The sequence below is a fragment of the Lissotriton vulgaris genome, chromosome 8, assembly GCF_964263255.1.
Source record: "Lissotriton vulgaris chromosome 8, aLisVul1.2, whole genome shotgun sequence".
In the NCBI taxonomy this organism is placed as follows: Eukaryota; Metazoa; Chordata; class Amphibia; order Caudata; family Salamandridae; genus Lissotriton; species Lissotriton vulgaris.
This window is the reverse complement of record NC_141696.1, coordinates 546,461,806-546,479,196: the sequence shown is the minus strand read 5'-3', so window position 1 is coordinate 546,479,196 and position 17,391 is coordinate 546,461,806. Positions and strand designations below refer to the sequence as shown.

The following is a 17,391-nucleotide window of genomic DNA, read 5'->3' as shown; positions in this document are numbered from 1 at the left end:
TAAAAGTTATTGTAATTTATAATGGCTATAGCTTAAACTTTTGTAAATAACTTTTGTGAAGAATATGTTCAGTGTATTTTATTGTGACGAAAATCCAAGAACAGAAGTGAAATACTAGCCTCTTTTTGTGACATTTGTAATAAAGCTTGAAACATTGAGAGAACATATTTGACCCAGTTGTTGTTGAATGGTTGCACAGATTGATGCTGTGGTGGCGCTGAGTGATGTTGTGGTGGCGACTAGTGATGCTGTGGCATTCAATGATCCTGTGGTAGCGCATAGTTATGTTGTTGTGCCCCTTAGTGATGCTGTGGTGGTGCTGAGTAATGCTGTGGTGATGCGATAGATAGAGTGAGGGCGATAGATAGATAGAGTGAGGGCGATAGATAGATAGATAGATAGAGTGAGGGCGATAGATAGATAGAGGGAGGGCGATAGACAGAGTGAGGGCGATAGATAGCTAGACAGATAGATAGAGTGATGGCGATCAGTATCTAGATAGATAGATAGATAGAATGATAGATAGATAGAGTGAGGGCAATAGATAGTGAGGGCAATAGATAGATAGATAGAGTGAGGGCGATAGCAAGAATAGAGTGAGGATGATAGATAGAGTGAGGGCAAAAGATAGATAGATAGATAGATTGATAGAGTGAGGCAGATAGATAGATAGAGTGAGGGCGATGGATAGAGTGAGGGCGATGGATAGAGTGAGGGCGATGGATAGAGTGAGGGCGATGGATAGAGTGAGGGCGATGGATAGAGTGAAGGTGATAGATAGATAGATAGATAGATAGATAGAGTGAAGGCGATAGATAGATAGATAGTGAGGGCAATAGATAGATAGATAGAGTGAGGGCAATAGCAAGATAGAGTGAGGGCGATAGATCGATAGACAAATAGAGTGAGGGAGATAGATAGATAGATAGATAGATAGATAAACTCAACACGTTTCTTCACCCTGAGCTGATGGAGCAAAGATGAGGTTGAGGCCTGGCGAGACAGCTGAAAAAGAAGACCAGCCGCTGCGTTTTGTATAAGCAGTAGGCAATGGACAGAAGAGTTATCAGCACCCAAGTACAAAACGTTGCCATAATGAAGTCTGGATATTACCAGCGCCTGTATTACTGTTGTTTGAGCATCTGGAGGAATTAACCAGAGGATTTTTTATTTGCCATTTAAGGACAGCAAAACAGTTCGCTGTGACCCCAGACAACTGTGCATTTAGGGAAAGCTTGTTATCGATGGTAAAGCCCACATTTTTGACTTTAGGGACTGGAACAGGTAGGGGTTTCAGGGAGTCAGACCAATGGGTGATTCTCCAGAGTTACGGATTATTTCCCAAAATGAGAAACTCCGTTTTCGAGAAGTTCAGCTTAAAGGTGTTGCTGGAAATCCACTGAGAAACCTTATTCAGTCCAAGCTGGAGCAGGGAGGTGTCCTGATGCTGCGCTGCAGAGAGAGAGAGAGAGATGATCTGAGTATCACCTGCGTCAGAAAAAAATTTAATTCCTTACTTCTCCGCAATATCCACCAAAGGACGAACATAAAGAGTGAAGAGCCAAGAGCTCAAAATTGAACGTTGGGGCACTCCAGAAGTTAAGGCTACTGGATTAGATTTCACGGTGTGTGAAAAGACTTGAAATGAATGCTCCCTTAAAAAAGAGATTAGCCACTCCAAGACCACACCTGCAACACCTGAGGCTTCAAGGCGATCAATCAGAATTGAATGTGAGACCGCGTCAAATGCTGCACTCAAATCCAGTGAAATAAGGGATTCCGTACCACTGCAATCCAGCTGCTGCCTGATAATTTCAGTAACCTCATACTTTCAGTCAGGGTGTCCAAGGGGACGCATATCAAATATTATGTTTCTCAAACTCCTGAAGTTCTTCAAATTGTCATTTATGTCACTTGTCCATAATAATCCTTCTGAGATTTTGTTTTTGAGAACTTCAGTTGACTTCAGTGTACGATGATTCCCCTCACCTGTGTTGTGTGTAACTGGTACCCTGATTGGATTTTCTGGTCCTTTTCCTTATCTGAGTAGGAGCACCTTTGACTGTCCCATCACTCCAGTGCAGCATAAAACCCCTTGACTCTGAACCTTATGGGCTTCTTTGAGCCACCCTGCCTGGTGCGTTCTCCATAGTATGCTGTCCTAGCAGCAGACACACCATAACGCTCATGTCATGGCTAGGGGAGTGTAAGCACCCAGTTCATTTTGCAGCCATAGATGAGACCCCCACCTTGCATCTCAGAACGTTGATGGCCCATCCTTATAGCATCCTGTTTCAACGATACATGCTTCTACAGGGTTGGGATTAGCCTCTGCCGCATTGTGTCCCTTTTCTCTCTACTTTGTATGAATTGCAAAATGGAAGAACCCCCAATCTTCTTTCTCATTGCTTAGTGTATCTTTTCTGGCGAGGATAACCTTTCCCAATGAAAATGGCTCCTGGTCTTTAAACCTTGTGTTGAAGTTCACCCAATGAGAAACTTTCTCATATATGTATCACATATCTAATCAAACTGGTCATGTTCATGATCAGGTTTATATTATATGCAGGGGCATAGTTATGAATAGTTCTTTGTCACTTTGAATAGGATCTCGCTGAACTACTTTCTTTCAAATGGCTGTCATATCAGACATTCAAAGAAGCCAGCTTTTTAAGATTATGTTAAATTTTTCTTACGAGCCAGTACCCCTCTGTAGTGTAATCACACAGAAGTGATGCTTGCTGCCTTGCCACTCTGCCATATGGAATAGCAAAACGTTTTGCTTACCACACATTTGCTCCCATTTGCCTGCTTCTTTATTTCAGAATAAAAAAATCAGTTCATTATATTTAAAGGGTGTGACTCTTAAAGGTTTTTACGAGCGCTAGGATCCTCAGCTAGTAACTACAAACATGTAATTTGAGCATTTATAGACCTTATGCCCTAGGCACAAACATGTAATTTGAGTATTTGTATGTCTGATACCCTATGGTCTGGGTGTTCCTAGTTATATTTTTAAACATAGCAATGTCTATTGGTTTTTTTTGTTGTTGTAAGAATATATTGTTACGTTATGCATTTTACTATTGATTTCAGTAATAAAAAAACTTTACTTGTTTATCCATAATGGTCAACTTAAAGTCAGCTTTCACAGCATGGCATGGTTCATATATGGTGTGCTGCAAGTAATGAATGTATCTTGGCATGATGATCATTATTTTAAATTATACTTTCAGTCCTAATGACGTGTACTATTTTGTTAAATCGTTGCTTTCTGTGCAGCCTTCCACCTATCTCTCAAGAGGAAGCCTTGCATATTTTGGGGTTCCAGCCTCCATTTGAAGATATCAGGTTCGGCCCATTTACTGGAAACACAACCCTGATGAGGTATTTTTGATTTTCTGGAGCTCTCACGCAAGCCCCAGTGTGATTCTAATGTACATACTATTTGTAAATTAATTATTTTGTCTTGCATTTCAATATATAAATCAGATGTGCTTGTTTCAAAGGTTTGTCTTGGCTCAGTGAGAATTTAATGGGGGCCTACAGCATGTTTATTGATATGAGCCATAGCCTGTAGGCATGCAAAAAAGAGGATTGCTTGCCCTCCCAATAATTTAATCTCTCAAAGTTTTGAGAATACAAACAAAAATGAATCATCTGTTTGTATGGGTAATTTTATTTGAACCCTTTTAAACTTATTTCAATAATTTTTATATCTTTTTCATAGGTGAGAAGAACACTTTACAAAAAACATTTGCACATATTTACAACTACTATACAATTGACATATATACAAATAAACGAACATTTATACACAAACTTCTTTTACAAAAGAATATAGTGATTATGTATCCACAAATAATTACTCTTTGCTAAATTTCAAACCACTATTGTACCCACAAGGTGAAAAAATGGCAACAAGAATTACATTTTTTCTTATTGTTTGGCAATTAACTCAAAGATAATGAATAATCAGTTCAAGAGCTAATAATTTATGGTGCCTGTTTGCCGTTTGCCGACGCATTTCGAATCTGTCAAAAATCACAGATTCTCCTCAGGGCTCTTTCATTGTAGATGATCTATACAAATAGAAATATAAAGGAAGTTCGTTTCAATAACTGGAAACATAACAACTTCAAGGCCCCCTATGGTTGCTGAAAGTCGCTCAACTAGTTACCTTCATAAATGGGCGGGGTTTCGCGGTCCAATTATTCACGAGGGGCTGTAAGCCACAGTATTTCAATGTAACAGATGACCTGTTGTGTAAAGAAATTAACATGCTTACTAGACCACCTGGGGCAGCACAGTAAGACTGGCTCCAGGACAGAAAGACTCAAATTTCCTACCTCTATCCGTAACGACGGTGAGGCTATGTCTAGATTCACTCTGTGGTCAGTATACACATGGTACAATTCCGGTGATATCTGTAAGGCACAATGATTGTGCTCAGTATTAAATTGATTTTACAACATATACGCATTGGTTTTTGGCGAGGGAGTGAAGAGAAACATACCTATTGTTGTTAAAGGTGGGGCGGAGATCGTCGGTCGCAATGCCGTTTTCTCCTTGTCTTTCACAATGGGAAGCTTTTGTCAATCGCGGGGACCAAAATTAAGCTCCTCCGCGTTGTTCGCAAAAGCGTGTTTCAGTCGCGCTAGATTAGAGAAAAGGAATTCCTTAGTTTCTGGCGAAAGAAGTTACGGTTTTCATAGCATTATTTAGGACCTCGCTAACACTCACCTCGCTCTTGCGTGGTCAGACCAGATAATGCGAACACATTGGCAGCCATGTGGCCATGTGGGGCTCCTACATCACAGTGAACATTACACTCGGCATTATGGGTGTTGTAGTCATTCGGGAATAGATTGCGCTGTGAGTTTAAAGACGTGAAATTTCCGACAGTGAATTCAGCCCGGTTTGAGTACTATTAAATTTGAGTATCAGATAGGCCTCCTTTCTCAATAGAATTTGTTCAGTGTTGATGCCTGATTTAGACTGGTTTATGCTGAATAACACAGTCCATTTAAAATCATTTTCTCCATGTTGTTTGTCAGAGAAGTGTTGGACCAAGGGCGCAGTTAGAACTTTATTCTTGATACGTGACCTATGTTGTGTCATACCCTCAATCGTCGTAAAACCTTTCAACATGCCAACACAACTTGGTCACATACAGGTTTTACTAATTGCAAAACGAAAAATGTCGTTTATGCCATCATTTGCCCTTGCTCTAAAATCTATATAGGCAAGACCAATCAACAAGTGAATACACGTATGACACAACATAGGTCACGTATCAAGAATAAAGTTCTAACTGCGCCCTTGGTCCAACACTTCTCTGACAAACAACATGGAGAAAATGATTTTAAAAGGACTGTGTTATTCAGCATAAACCAGTCTAAATCAGGCATCAACACTGAACAAATTCTATTGAGAAAGGAGGCCTATCTGATACTCAAATTTAATAGTACATAAACCGGGTTGAATTCACTGTCGGAATTTTGCGTCTTTAAACTCACAGCGCGATCTATTCCCGAATGACTACAACACCCATAATGCCGAGTGTAATGTTCACTGTGATGTAGGAGCCCCACATGGCCACATGGCTGCCAATGTGTTCGCATTTCCTGGTCTGACCACGCAAGAGCGAGGTGAGTGTTAGCGAGGTCCTAAATAATGCTATGAAAACCGTAACTTCTTTCGCCAGAAACTAAGGAATTCCTTTTCTCTAATCTAGCGCGACTGAAACACGCTTTTGCGAACAACGCGGAGGAGCTTAATTTTGGTCCCTGCGATTGACTAAAGCTTCCCATTGTGAAAGACAAGGAGAAAACGGCATTGCGACCGAAGATCTCCGCCCCACCTTTAACAACAATAGGTATGTTTCTCTTCACTCCCTCGCCAAAAACCAATGCGTATATGTTGTAAAATCAATTTAATACTGAGCACAATCATTGTGCCTTACAGATATCACCGGAATTGTACCACGTGTATACTGACCACAGAGTGAATCTAGACATAGCCTTACCGTCGTTACGGATAGAGGTAGGAAATTTGAGTCTTTCTGTCCTGGAGCCAGTCTTACTGTGCTGCCCCAGGTGGTCTAGTAAGCATGTTAATTTCTTTACACAACAGGTCATCTGTTACATTGAAATACTGTGGCTTACAGCCCCTCGTGAATAATTGGACCGCGAAACCCCGCCCATTTATGAAGGTAACTAGTTGAGCGACTTTCAGCAAACATAGGGGGCCTTGAAGGTGTTATGTTTCCAGTTATTGAAACGAACTTCCTTTATATTTCTATTTGTATAGATCATCTACAATGAAAGAGCCCTGAGGAGAATCTGTGATTTTTGACAGATTCGAAACGCGTCGGCAAACGGCAAACAGGCACCATAAATTATTAGCTCTTGAACTGATTATTCATTATCTTTGAGTTAATTGCCAAACAATAAGATAAAATGTAATTCTTGTTGCCATTTTTTCACCTTGTGGGTACAATAGTGGTTTGAAATTTCGCAAAGAGTAATTATTTGTGGATACATAATCACTATATTCTTTTGTAAAAGAAGTTTGTGTATAAATGTTCGTTTATTTGTATATATGTCAATTGTATAGTAGTTGTAAATATGTGTAAATGTTTTTTGTAAAGTGTTCTTCTCACCTATGAAAAAGATATAAAAATTATTGAAATAAGTTTAAAAGGGTTCAAATAAAATTACCCATACAAACAGATGATTCATTTTTGTTTGTATTCTCAAAACTTTGAGAGATTAAATTATTGGGAGGGCAAGCAATCCTCTTTTTTGCACGTATAAATTCGGTCCAGCTGCCCCCTCGTCCCAGGACCAGACTCTGTTTTTTCATAGCCTGTAGGCAGGCATCATGAGTGGACTTGTGGCTAGAAATTGACAGGGGTACCCAAAGGTGGAAGTTCAAACATCTATACTTTTCATAGGTGTCACAGTTGGAGGAATTAAACTGTACTTTCCAAGCTGTTATTTCTATTACAAGCTCTTCCCATGCCGAATGAGAAGGCACCCTATCTAACTTGTCTAACACAAACTATGCACCACTGATGTGAAGTCACTTTACACTACTTTACCCCATAAAGTGGGCTAAGAAGCAGTAGAGCGCATATCCGTACCAGCATCTATACGGGTGAATTTAAGATTTTATTTTAGAGCAGATACGGTTCTCTCTATACCAAAGCTATTTCAAATGGGATGACAAGTATCACCTATAGTTGACTGGAACATCTGGTGAGGATTTATACAGCTCTTTGCCATGCTAATCTCTACATGGGAATGTTTGAGAAAGAAAATATTGCAACACCCTCATTGAAAACAGACCGTATGATGTATCTAAGATAAATAGATGCCTCTTCGTTATATGGAAAGGCACTGAAAAAGCTTTGGAATCAGCCATTCTGTAACTGAACAACGTAGACAAATGAATGTTTCACTCATAAAATTAGCCGTAATTCATGTTCATATTTAGATGTGAAAAGTACTTTGGAAAATGGCAGCATGCAGACTAACATCTTTACAAAACCGACTGACGGGAATAGTTTTTTACATTTGCACATTTTTCACCTACCCAGCTTAAAACAACATTTGGCGTACTCACAAATATATTACATTAAATGCACCCCTTCTAAATCGAAAGATCTTGCTACAGCAAGCAACACATGCGAGAAATTTACATACATATACATAGAGCTGTGATAGATCTGAACAGAGAAATAAGTGACTTGTTGAAACCAATAAAATATTAAAAGAATGGTATTTGTATCTAGATACTCCACTGAAAGTGCTAAGATAAAAAAAAATGTATTACAAAACCGGGCAGTGCTACAATTAGAACCAGATTCCAGGGACATATTCTATGATCCACCCATGTTCGCCTATCAAAGATTACTTAACTTGAAGAAACTACTGGATTAGCAACAACCAGTGAAAAACACACTGGCACCAAACCTTGTTGTAATATGGCAAGTTTAGTATGTTTAGAATGGTAGTAAAAAAACACGCTTACTAGTGTAGGTGAATTTTGTATTTCTATTTTAGAAATGCAACTTTTTAAAATTGCTACGCAAACAAATGATGGACGGAATGCTGAATAAATCATGCATTCATCCCCAGTCAAGAGGTCTGGGTTAACTCCATTGTTCTTTTGCTCATGAAGCCGCCCCAGTTTAGACCCAGCCTTGACCCTGTTCCCTATGGGAACAGTCCAGCCCGAACTGCTAAGGACGGTCCTCCCTGGACCAGACACAATCATCCTAGGATTGGTTTTGGGGTATTACCCCTCATCAGCCAGGCTAGCTTGAATCCAGTGGCACAGTGAGCAGGGAACCCACCTCTGAGCTACCCATCCTACTTTGGGTGAAAAGTGCTATGCAAACAAATGATAGATGGATCGCTCCATAGGGAGCAGGGCCAAGGCATATTTGCATATGGCTGGGTTCAAACTGGAATGGCATGGGGAGCAAAAATACGATGAATTTAGGCCCTAATCTGTATTGAAGTAAATGTATGACATTGTTCTGCATTCTGTCCATCAGATGTACTTTGCATTTGTCACCCTGAGTGGGACGGGTATGCCCAGACTTGGGCCCATGCTCTCCATGCCACTGGAGTCAAGCTAGCCTGGCTGATGAGGGGTGAAACACAAAAACCGGTCCTAGGATGCTTGTTTCCAGTCCTGGGAGGACCTGGCCTGGCAGTTCGGGCTGGACTGTTCCCATAGGGAGCAGGCTCAAGACTGATTTGCATATGGCTGGGTTCAAACTGGAATGGCATGGGGAGCAAAAAAGGATGGATTTACCCCCAGATAGCTGTACTGGGGGGAATGTATGACATTGTTCTGAATTCTGTTCATCAATTATATTTTTGCATTTGTCACCCGGGTGGAATTGGTATGCCCAGACATGGATCCAGTGCTCTCCATGCCACTGGAGTCAAGCTAGCCTAGTTGATGAGGGGTGACACCCCGAAACCGGACCTAGGATGCTTGTTTGCAGTCCAGGGAGACCCTGCCTGGCAGTTCAGGCTGGACTGTTCCTATAGGGAGCAGGGTCAGGACTGATTTGCATATGGCTGGTTTCAAACTGGAATAGCATGGGGAGCGAAAAATAAGGTGGATTTAGGCCCAAATCTTTGTACTGGGGTGAAGGTATGGCCTTGTTCTGCATTCTGTTCATCAATTGTACTTTTTGCACTGTTAGAAAGTGAGCATTTCTTTGTGCTTATAACTCTATGTGCTTTGCAACCTGACTCCGATCCACATCTACTTTCCCGACAGCCATCACACAGGAAGGGTTGGGTGCATCTGCATATTGAATGGTCTTCCTGGGTTGGGAGTGAGGGAGGTGGGCTCATTTACCCTCTACTGTACATCTGGAGCCAGGACTGGGATTGAAAGAAGCTGTTGTTGACTTCTTAGGTTTCGTTCGAAGTCACCTCTATATCAAAGACATTTTGAGTATAAATACAGGGGCTCAGACTCCATATTTTTAGAGAACTTTTGGAACTGGGACTGAACTTCTGACAGAAGGACTGCTTGCGCTGCACAAAGGACTGAACTAAACTGCTCTTCTGTTATTGCCCTGCTACTGGCTGGGTGGCATACATGACTCACAGGATTGCTTTTGTGCGGGTTGCCCTGCTGCTCCTTTACTTTGGACTCCTGAAGGCTCTGATAGACTACCAGCAGTGCTTAATTTGTAAAAAGCATAAGTGTCAGGGCTCTCGGCAAGAGGCTGCAACCACTAACCATCACACTGCTACATGTGTGACAGTTCAGACTAGTTGAGGCCCCCAAAGCTATAGGAATGGCGTTTGGATCTGGCATTAATTGTTTTTAACACACATTGAATTAACAAACCACTGTGGTGCTAGCTATCTCTGAGTTACGCAAACAGGGGCAACATGTGGCAGCTCACATAAGTGCCAATAATTAAGTGCTGGTGCCGAGCACCGGAAACTACCAGCTAAAATTAAGCACTGACTGCCAGGAGGAATTGCCATTGTTTGCCTTGATGTGCTGGCCTGTCTTTTGGTGCCCCCAAGTGTTCCCCTGGGACTGGGACTGGGCTGCCCCAGAAATCCCTACTTGGCACTTGATGGTCGCTTTATACTTTCCCTGCACAACCAGCCCATAGTGACTTTTTTATTTCCTCATAGCACATGGAAAGTGCTTTGCATTTTGTCTCCATAACCAATGCGTGGCGATCGCTTTATTTTTCCTCTTCAGTGTTCATGTGATTACAAGCTAGTACTGGGGCAACGCTGGTGATTGCATCACATAGAGCATGTTGAGCGTTTTGTTGTATACGGATCAGCGTGGGGCTTTTCTAGCCCATCCCCCTCAGCCAAGGGGATTGTGACAGACAGCCGGGTGGGTAGCAGTGCTGTTCAGTGGCATCCATGCTCCCCTTGAGGATATCATGGCTCTTAAACCCCTCCAGTAGGGCCCCCTCTCCCCAACTCAAGGAAGCTGCTGTATTAGGAGAGGATATCTCCTGCTTCTCACCACTGACACAGGTTACCAGCCTGCATCAAGTCTCTGTTGCAGCGCCTCTCAGCATGGCCTGTTGTAGGTGCCTTGCCTGGGCTACACCTGGACACACTTGGAAGATCGCAAGGAGGTACTGTAATATCAGAGGCATTTCCAGTGCCAGGGAAACCGTCTTGCACTCAGTTTGTAGTCGGCTCCATGAGGATTCCTTGTCATTCCACGTTGCGAGTCTGCGCTGCCACGAAGGCCGCCAGAGTTGGGGCCATTGTCATCCTACAAGACCTCGCAGCAATAAAAATACACACGTCACTATTCTCCAATGCACCAACCAAGATTTAATTCTTTGACTCTCTGGTTACACACAGACCTCTGCAGTGCTTTAACAAATAGAGGTTTCATAACCATTTCCCACTGAGTAACAACCTTTTAAATTTATTTTTTCATTTAAGCTGCCCATTATTTTATATATAGCTACCTGATGGTGAAAGACCTAAAAAGCTTACAGAATATTTTGGGGCTTATTTGGGAAATGACCTTTACCACTACTCCTTTACAACGAGGGGCCTGAACCACAATGCCTCAACAACGTTCCGGTCTAAACCACTAATGCATTTACAACTATCTATTCTAAACAATGACCTGTCCAAAAACGACCTGCCTAAACAACGACCTGCTTGAAGAGATTAGTTGTTTCTTTTGTTTAAGTTAAGTCTGTCTGATTTGTTTTATTCATAGAGTGTAAAATTTTGTAAAAATAATTAACTGTTTTACATTTTCTACGATGGTTTAGGCAATCATACTGATGTATGTTGTTTAAATTTATCTTGTGAGGCTAGTAGATGGCACTCTTGGATTGTTTATGACTGCTATGTATTATTTATTTATATATTTGAGCCGTGAGCAAGGTATTACGATATACCGAAACACGTTGGTTTGGTCTGTGCATGCTGTTGAAAAAGGATTTAAGAATAAGTCAACTTGCTAGATCATCACTGCTGGAGTGCGACCTGTGTCCTTCTACATGAAGGATTTGTTTGTATGTATATATATATATATATATATATATATATATATATATATATATATTCAATGAAAAAACCATTGGTTTTAGGCCATATATAGTTAGGGATTTGCATTTACAAAACCTTATTTTACTCGCATAAAACCATTGAAATTCCATATATAGTTATAAGCGCTAACTATATATCGCGCACCCGCAATCCACTGCTGATGATGTCACATATTACATCATTCATGACATGGTTAGTGACATCACTGATGACATCACTGATGACATCTCAAATGACATCACTGATGACATCACTGAAAACATCTCATTTGACATGACTGATAACATCACTGATGATATCATTCATGTGATAATACCATGAACCTCTTCAGACTCTAATATAACCTTAGATACAATCAGTGTAAACAGACAGTCACAGACTGTCACTCATCCATGGAGTTACTCACACACCTAGTCAGTTATGCCAAAAATCAATCACACCTCCATTTTTTCAACTATACAGTTATACACACCTTACTTATTCAAACATATACTAACACATATTTACTTTACTCTCTTATACAATCTCTGATACATGTTCACAATGATCCATACAGCCACTCACACATTCACTGGCTCTTATGCACAGTTATTTATAGATGTCAACTCTCACATGTACTGTGTTTTACATATGTACTTAATTTGACATGTAGCACTGAGATATCCATTCACTCACTAATACACTCATGCACAGTCAACCGCCCATACAGCTGTTTGCACATGCACTTTTGAATCTATACATATAGTGAATCAACTACTCACACATCTATGTACAGAGTCACACACCTTCCAGCCACCCATACACACACACTCAGTTTCCCATACAAATACTTGGACAACCAATCAATAACCCATACAGTTACTCATATAGCTACTGATCAACATATGCAGCAGTTTGTAGAACAACAGATATAATGATGCACAAATTAAAACAGTTTAGTCACTAACCCATGCACTCAGTGAGACACATTTAATCACTCACTCAATCAGTCAGTCATGCACCTAGTAAATCCTTCATCCAGACACTTATATATCCACTCATTCTTCAATATGTAAAACATATTTTAACTTTACAGAAACATACAGTCACTGGATGTTGTAATCAGTGATGTCATCAGTGATGTCATTTGAGATGTCATCAGTGATGTCATCAGTGATGTCACTAACCATGTCATGAATGATGTAATATGTGACATCATCAGCAGTGGATTGCGGGTGCGCGATATATAGTTAGCGCTTATAACTATATATGGAATTTCAATGGTTTTATGCGAGTAAAATAAGGTTTTGTAAATGCAAATCCCTAACTATATATGGCCTAAAACCAATGGTTTTTTCATTGAATTTTCAAGGTTTTGTAAATGCAAATTCCTAACTATATATCCACTATAACCTATGGTTTTTTCTGTGAATTTCATTGGTTTTTTAATAGCAAATATGAAAAGCTTTAAAATGTCAAGTACGTGATAGATAAAAACATTTTCGTATTTATGCACGCTGATGTGCTTGGAACGCTGCCCCCCTCCCCTCTTTTCTCTTAGTAGTACTCTCTCTTTGCAGATAGTGAAGAGTAGTTAACGCAGGCCTTTACCCCCGTTGTAATCCGTCCTGCCTGCTTGTCTCTCCATTTGATTGATAATTATCCAAGCATTTACTGTTTTTCAATTGATTCTCTTTGGTTCATTCTCTATTTACAAACAAGCACAAAGTCGCAATACTCTGTTTAGTCTTTGCAGATCGTGAAAAATCGTGTAAAAAAATAAAAGTAATCGAGCAAAATCAGTAGGCCACTAATTGGATCTCTTTTTGACCTCGCTAAAATAGAAATATTATAAACAACCCTTCATGAGAAATACGAAAATAGTGAGATGAACTGAGCTCCACACCATGAGGGCTGCAAGACAGCTCGGCTCCGTCACCCACCCCGCCCAAAATAACGACAAACCCTATGCAAATATTAAAAATATAGACAACACACCAGCAAAGAAACAGGGTAAAACATTTTATTAAATAACTATTTACATAACGTTGGTTTATAAGATGATGTCAGTAATGGACCGATGTGTGAATAGGTCGGAAGCAGCACAAGGCGCCAAGATCCGGATGGAAAGTCCTGGATGTTGGGTGCCATAGTTCAGAGTTCTGAGTTTGAGCCTTTTTCAATGCCTGTGCTTTGTTGTTTCCCCTCCATCAAAAACAAAAAAAAAATATAAAACTGTGCAAAAATACAAAAAAATCAAAAAATGTTTACAAAAGCAGTGCTTGTAAGACTGTCTGAAGCTTATTTCCACCTACTGCAGCTTCACTATTCTCAAAGTAAGTGAGGGTCGTTTGTGGACCTGACTGCATTTGAAAACAATGTTATATGGTACCTCCCTAAACCGCTTGACGGAGGCCCCCGAGGGGCGGTGTGATGGCACGGACTCGGAGAAGACGCTTGGCTCCGACCCCCTCCCCAAGTCTTATAGCACTGGTGTAGCCTGAGATCGCCCCCGACATAGGCGGCCGGCTCCCGGGGTCCGGCGGAACTTTTTGCCTTTTGATGACTCTTCTATTCTGGACTTTGTCCCACAATCCGTTTGACCTGAAGACACGCTGTAGTGGGGCGCCCCTTTACCGTTTTAGTTGCCATTCCGCCCGCTTTTGCTACACTGCCTCTTCCGCCATTCAGCTGTTTACCGCCCGCTCTTGCGACTACAGCGTCTCGCTCACCATGTAGTTAAGTTGCTCCCGCTCTTGCGGTGCAGCGATAGGCGGCTGCCACAGGACTCTCAAAATGGCGGCCGGCTCTTCGGTTTTGGGCCTGGTCCACTAAAATGGCCCTGGGACACCTTGGAACTCGGACGCTTCCCTGATATGGCTTGGGTCCCATTCTCGAAAGCGTCCCCTCAGCCGTGAAGATTCTACAAAAGTCTTGGGGGCCCCGACTCCCGCAGGCTTCTGGTGGGGAGCGGCTGCCATGTCTGCTCGTGGAATGGCCACGACGGAGCTACGAGATAGTAGTGCTCTCATGCTGACGCCAGCTTTAGTCTGAAACATCCAGAAACACTGTAGACTACCAATTCGATCAGTTCCGGTAGCGCCCCAACATGACCCGGAAGAGAAGAACTTGCCCTCCCCTCTTTGACTGATGGTTCTTGTTGCCTGTCCCCTCTGTTGTCATTTAACAGAACTCTTTGGACTGCTGAAAGGGGTTGTGTTCCGAACGCTGGTTGGTGGAGACATTTTGACTATATTCTTGACCTACGTTGTCGCGTAATGCGTTATATGACACGCCGCGTTAGCGCACCCGGAAGTGATCCGGGGCGCGGCGCGCAGCGCGTAACGTAAGCATAACAGGTCATGTGACTTCTTAATAAAACTTTTCATTGGTTCATTTTACTTTTGTTATTTTAATGATGAAAAGCTTGGTCATATGACCTAAAAATTACGCTTTTTATTGTTTTCGAACATTATTTTTTTTAAAACATATATGTTATAATATTCCAGGCTAATGTACTTTCCCGGAAAATTTACAACTGTCCTGCAAGTAAAATATATTCCTTTTTCGAGAAAAAGGGCGTTTCTTCGTTCCATGACGGAGCCGTTGAGTAAAAGAGACTCGGCCTGCTGTCTTAGTCGCCGATACGCCTGATTATCAGATTCTTATCGATCACTTTATGTTGCAGGAGTGGAAAACACAACTGCCCTTGACCATTTATCTTTACTACGTTCCTACATATTATACCTTTTATCCGTCATGTAATTGGACTGCTTTATTTCACTTGCCTTTTACTGATTCGAAAACAGTGACTAAAAGTAAAAACTTTACCAATGTAAATACTACTACCGTGTTTGATTTAAAAACCTTTATTGTGAAAATGTCAGTATAAAAATACGGGCCTATAACCACCTGGGCCGGCCACGGAGCAAACTGAAATCGTATATGATGAGGAGACATTTACACTGTAGAGGAACGTAACGAGCGGGCCATTAGGTTGCAAGAACTAAGGTGTCTAACAGTTGCGGAATCGGTGGACGTACATTTTGTAATTAAAATAAGACAGGGCCACTTACAATAAAATTTTCTAGATATACATTTGCGGGCAAGGAGTTACGAGTCCCATTTATACCGGCGCCATTTTGGGCGAGGCCGGGCAGGTCCAAGATATAGTCAAAATGTCTCCACCAACAATCGGCCAGACCAGAACCCCTTTCGGCCCTTTATGCTACAAGATGGTGTCTTCCATTCAGAAAATATTGTTGGCAGCATTTTCAAAGGAAAGATAAACAGCCGTTCTCCTAGTGAGTCTCACATTGTTACATTTAGGAAGAATGTTGAAGAGTAATATGTGGAAAATCTGAAGCCATTTTTCTACAAACTCTCAATCAGCCTAAGTCATGGGCGATCTTTGTCCACACCAGGGCAATAGTGAAGCTGCAGCAGGTGCAAAAGAGCTTCAGACAGTCTTACAAGCACTGCTTTTCTAAACATTTTTTTGTATTTTTGCACAGTTTTATATTTTTTTTTGTTTTTGATGGAGGGGAAACAACAAAAAACAGGCATTGAAAAAAGCTCAACAGTGCAGGGCGCCTTGTGCTGGTTCCGACCTATTCACACATCGGTCCACTACTGACATCACCTCATAAGCCAACGGGGCACCCCACACTGACTTTCGGCGCAGCATTGTAGGATGGCCACACCAGTACAGCAACTTGCTGGACACCACCTCGGTGCCATCCGGATCTCGGAGCGTTCGAGTCACTGTACCGCAAGAGTGACCGGAACTCAGCTGGTCACGCCGTCTTTCGGCGCAGCATTGTAGGATGGCCATACCAGTGCGCCAACTTGCTGGACACCACCTCGGTGCCATCCGGATCTCGGCGCCTTCGAGTCACTGTACCGCAAGAGTGACCGGAACTCAGCTGAACACGCCGTCTTTCGGCGCAGCATTGTAGGATGGCCACACCAGTGCAGCAATTTGCTGGACACCACCTTGGGCAACAGTGAAGCTGCAGCAGGTGCAAATAAGCTTCAGATAGTCTTACAAGCACTGCTCAGAACTCTCAACTATGGCACTCAACATCCAGGACTTGCCATTCGGATCTTGGCGCCTTGTGCTGGTTCCGACCTATTCACACATCGGTCCACTACTGACATCACCTCATAAGCCAACGGGGCACCCCACGCCGACTTTCGGCACAGCATTGTAGGATGGCCACACCAGTGCGGCAACTTGCTAGACACAACCTCGGTGCCATCCGGATCTCGGCGCGTTCGACTCACTGTACCGCAAGAGTGACCGGAACTCAGCTGGACACGCCGTCTTTCGGCGCAGCATTGTAGGATGGCCACACCAGTGCGGCAATTTGCTGGACACCACCTCGGTGCCATCCGGATCTCAGCGCGTTGTGCTGCCTTCGGCCTATTCGCACATCGGTCCGCTACTGACGCCGCCTCACGTGCCAACGGATTTTCTACGCTTTTTGTAGCCCTATGCCGCATAACAGGTCATGTGACTTGTTTATAAAACTTTTCATTGGTTCATTTTACTTTTGGTTTCCTAAAGATGGAAGGCTTGGTCATATGACCTAAAAATAACACTTTTCATTGGTTTAGAACATTTTTTTTCCCACCCAAACGATGAAAGCCCCACCTTGTTTCTGGATGTTTCAGACTAAAGCTGGCGTCAGCATGAGAGCACCACCATCTCGTAGCTCCGTCGTGGTCATTCCGCGAGCAATCATGGCAGCCGCTCCCCACCGGAAGCCTGCGGGAGTCGGGGCCCCCAAGACTTTTGTAGAATCTTCACGGCTGAGGG

The 17,391-nt window shown here is 42.2% G+C and overlaps 1 protein-coding gene across 1 annotated transcript in view; it reads left to right on the top strand.

Annotated features, from left to right (window-relative positions):
• The window catches only part of BIVM (basic, immunoglobulin-like variable motif containing), a 219,415-nt gene that overhangs the window by 115,568 nt on the left and 86,456 nt on the right, over positions 1-17,391 (top strand). Inside the window, exon 5 of the mRNA XM_086933329.1 lies at positions 3,283-3,387. Within this exon, the coding sequence (XP_086789455.1) occupies positions 3,283-3,387 (105 nt within the window). The remainder of the gene's footprint in view (positions 1-3,282; positions 3,388-17,391) is intronic.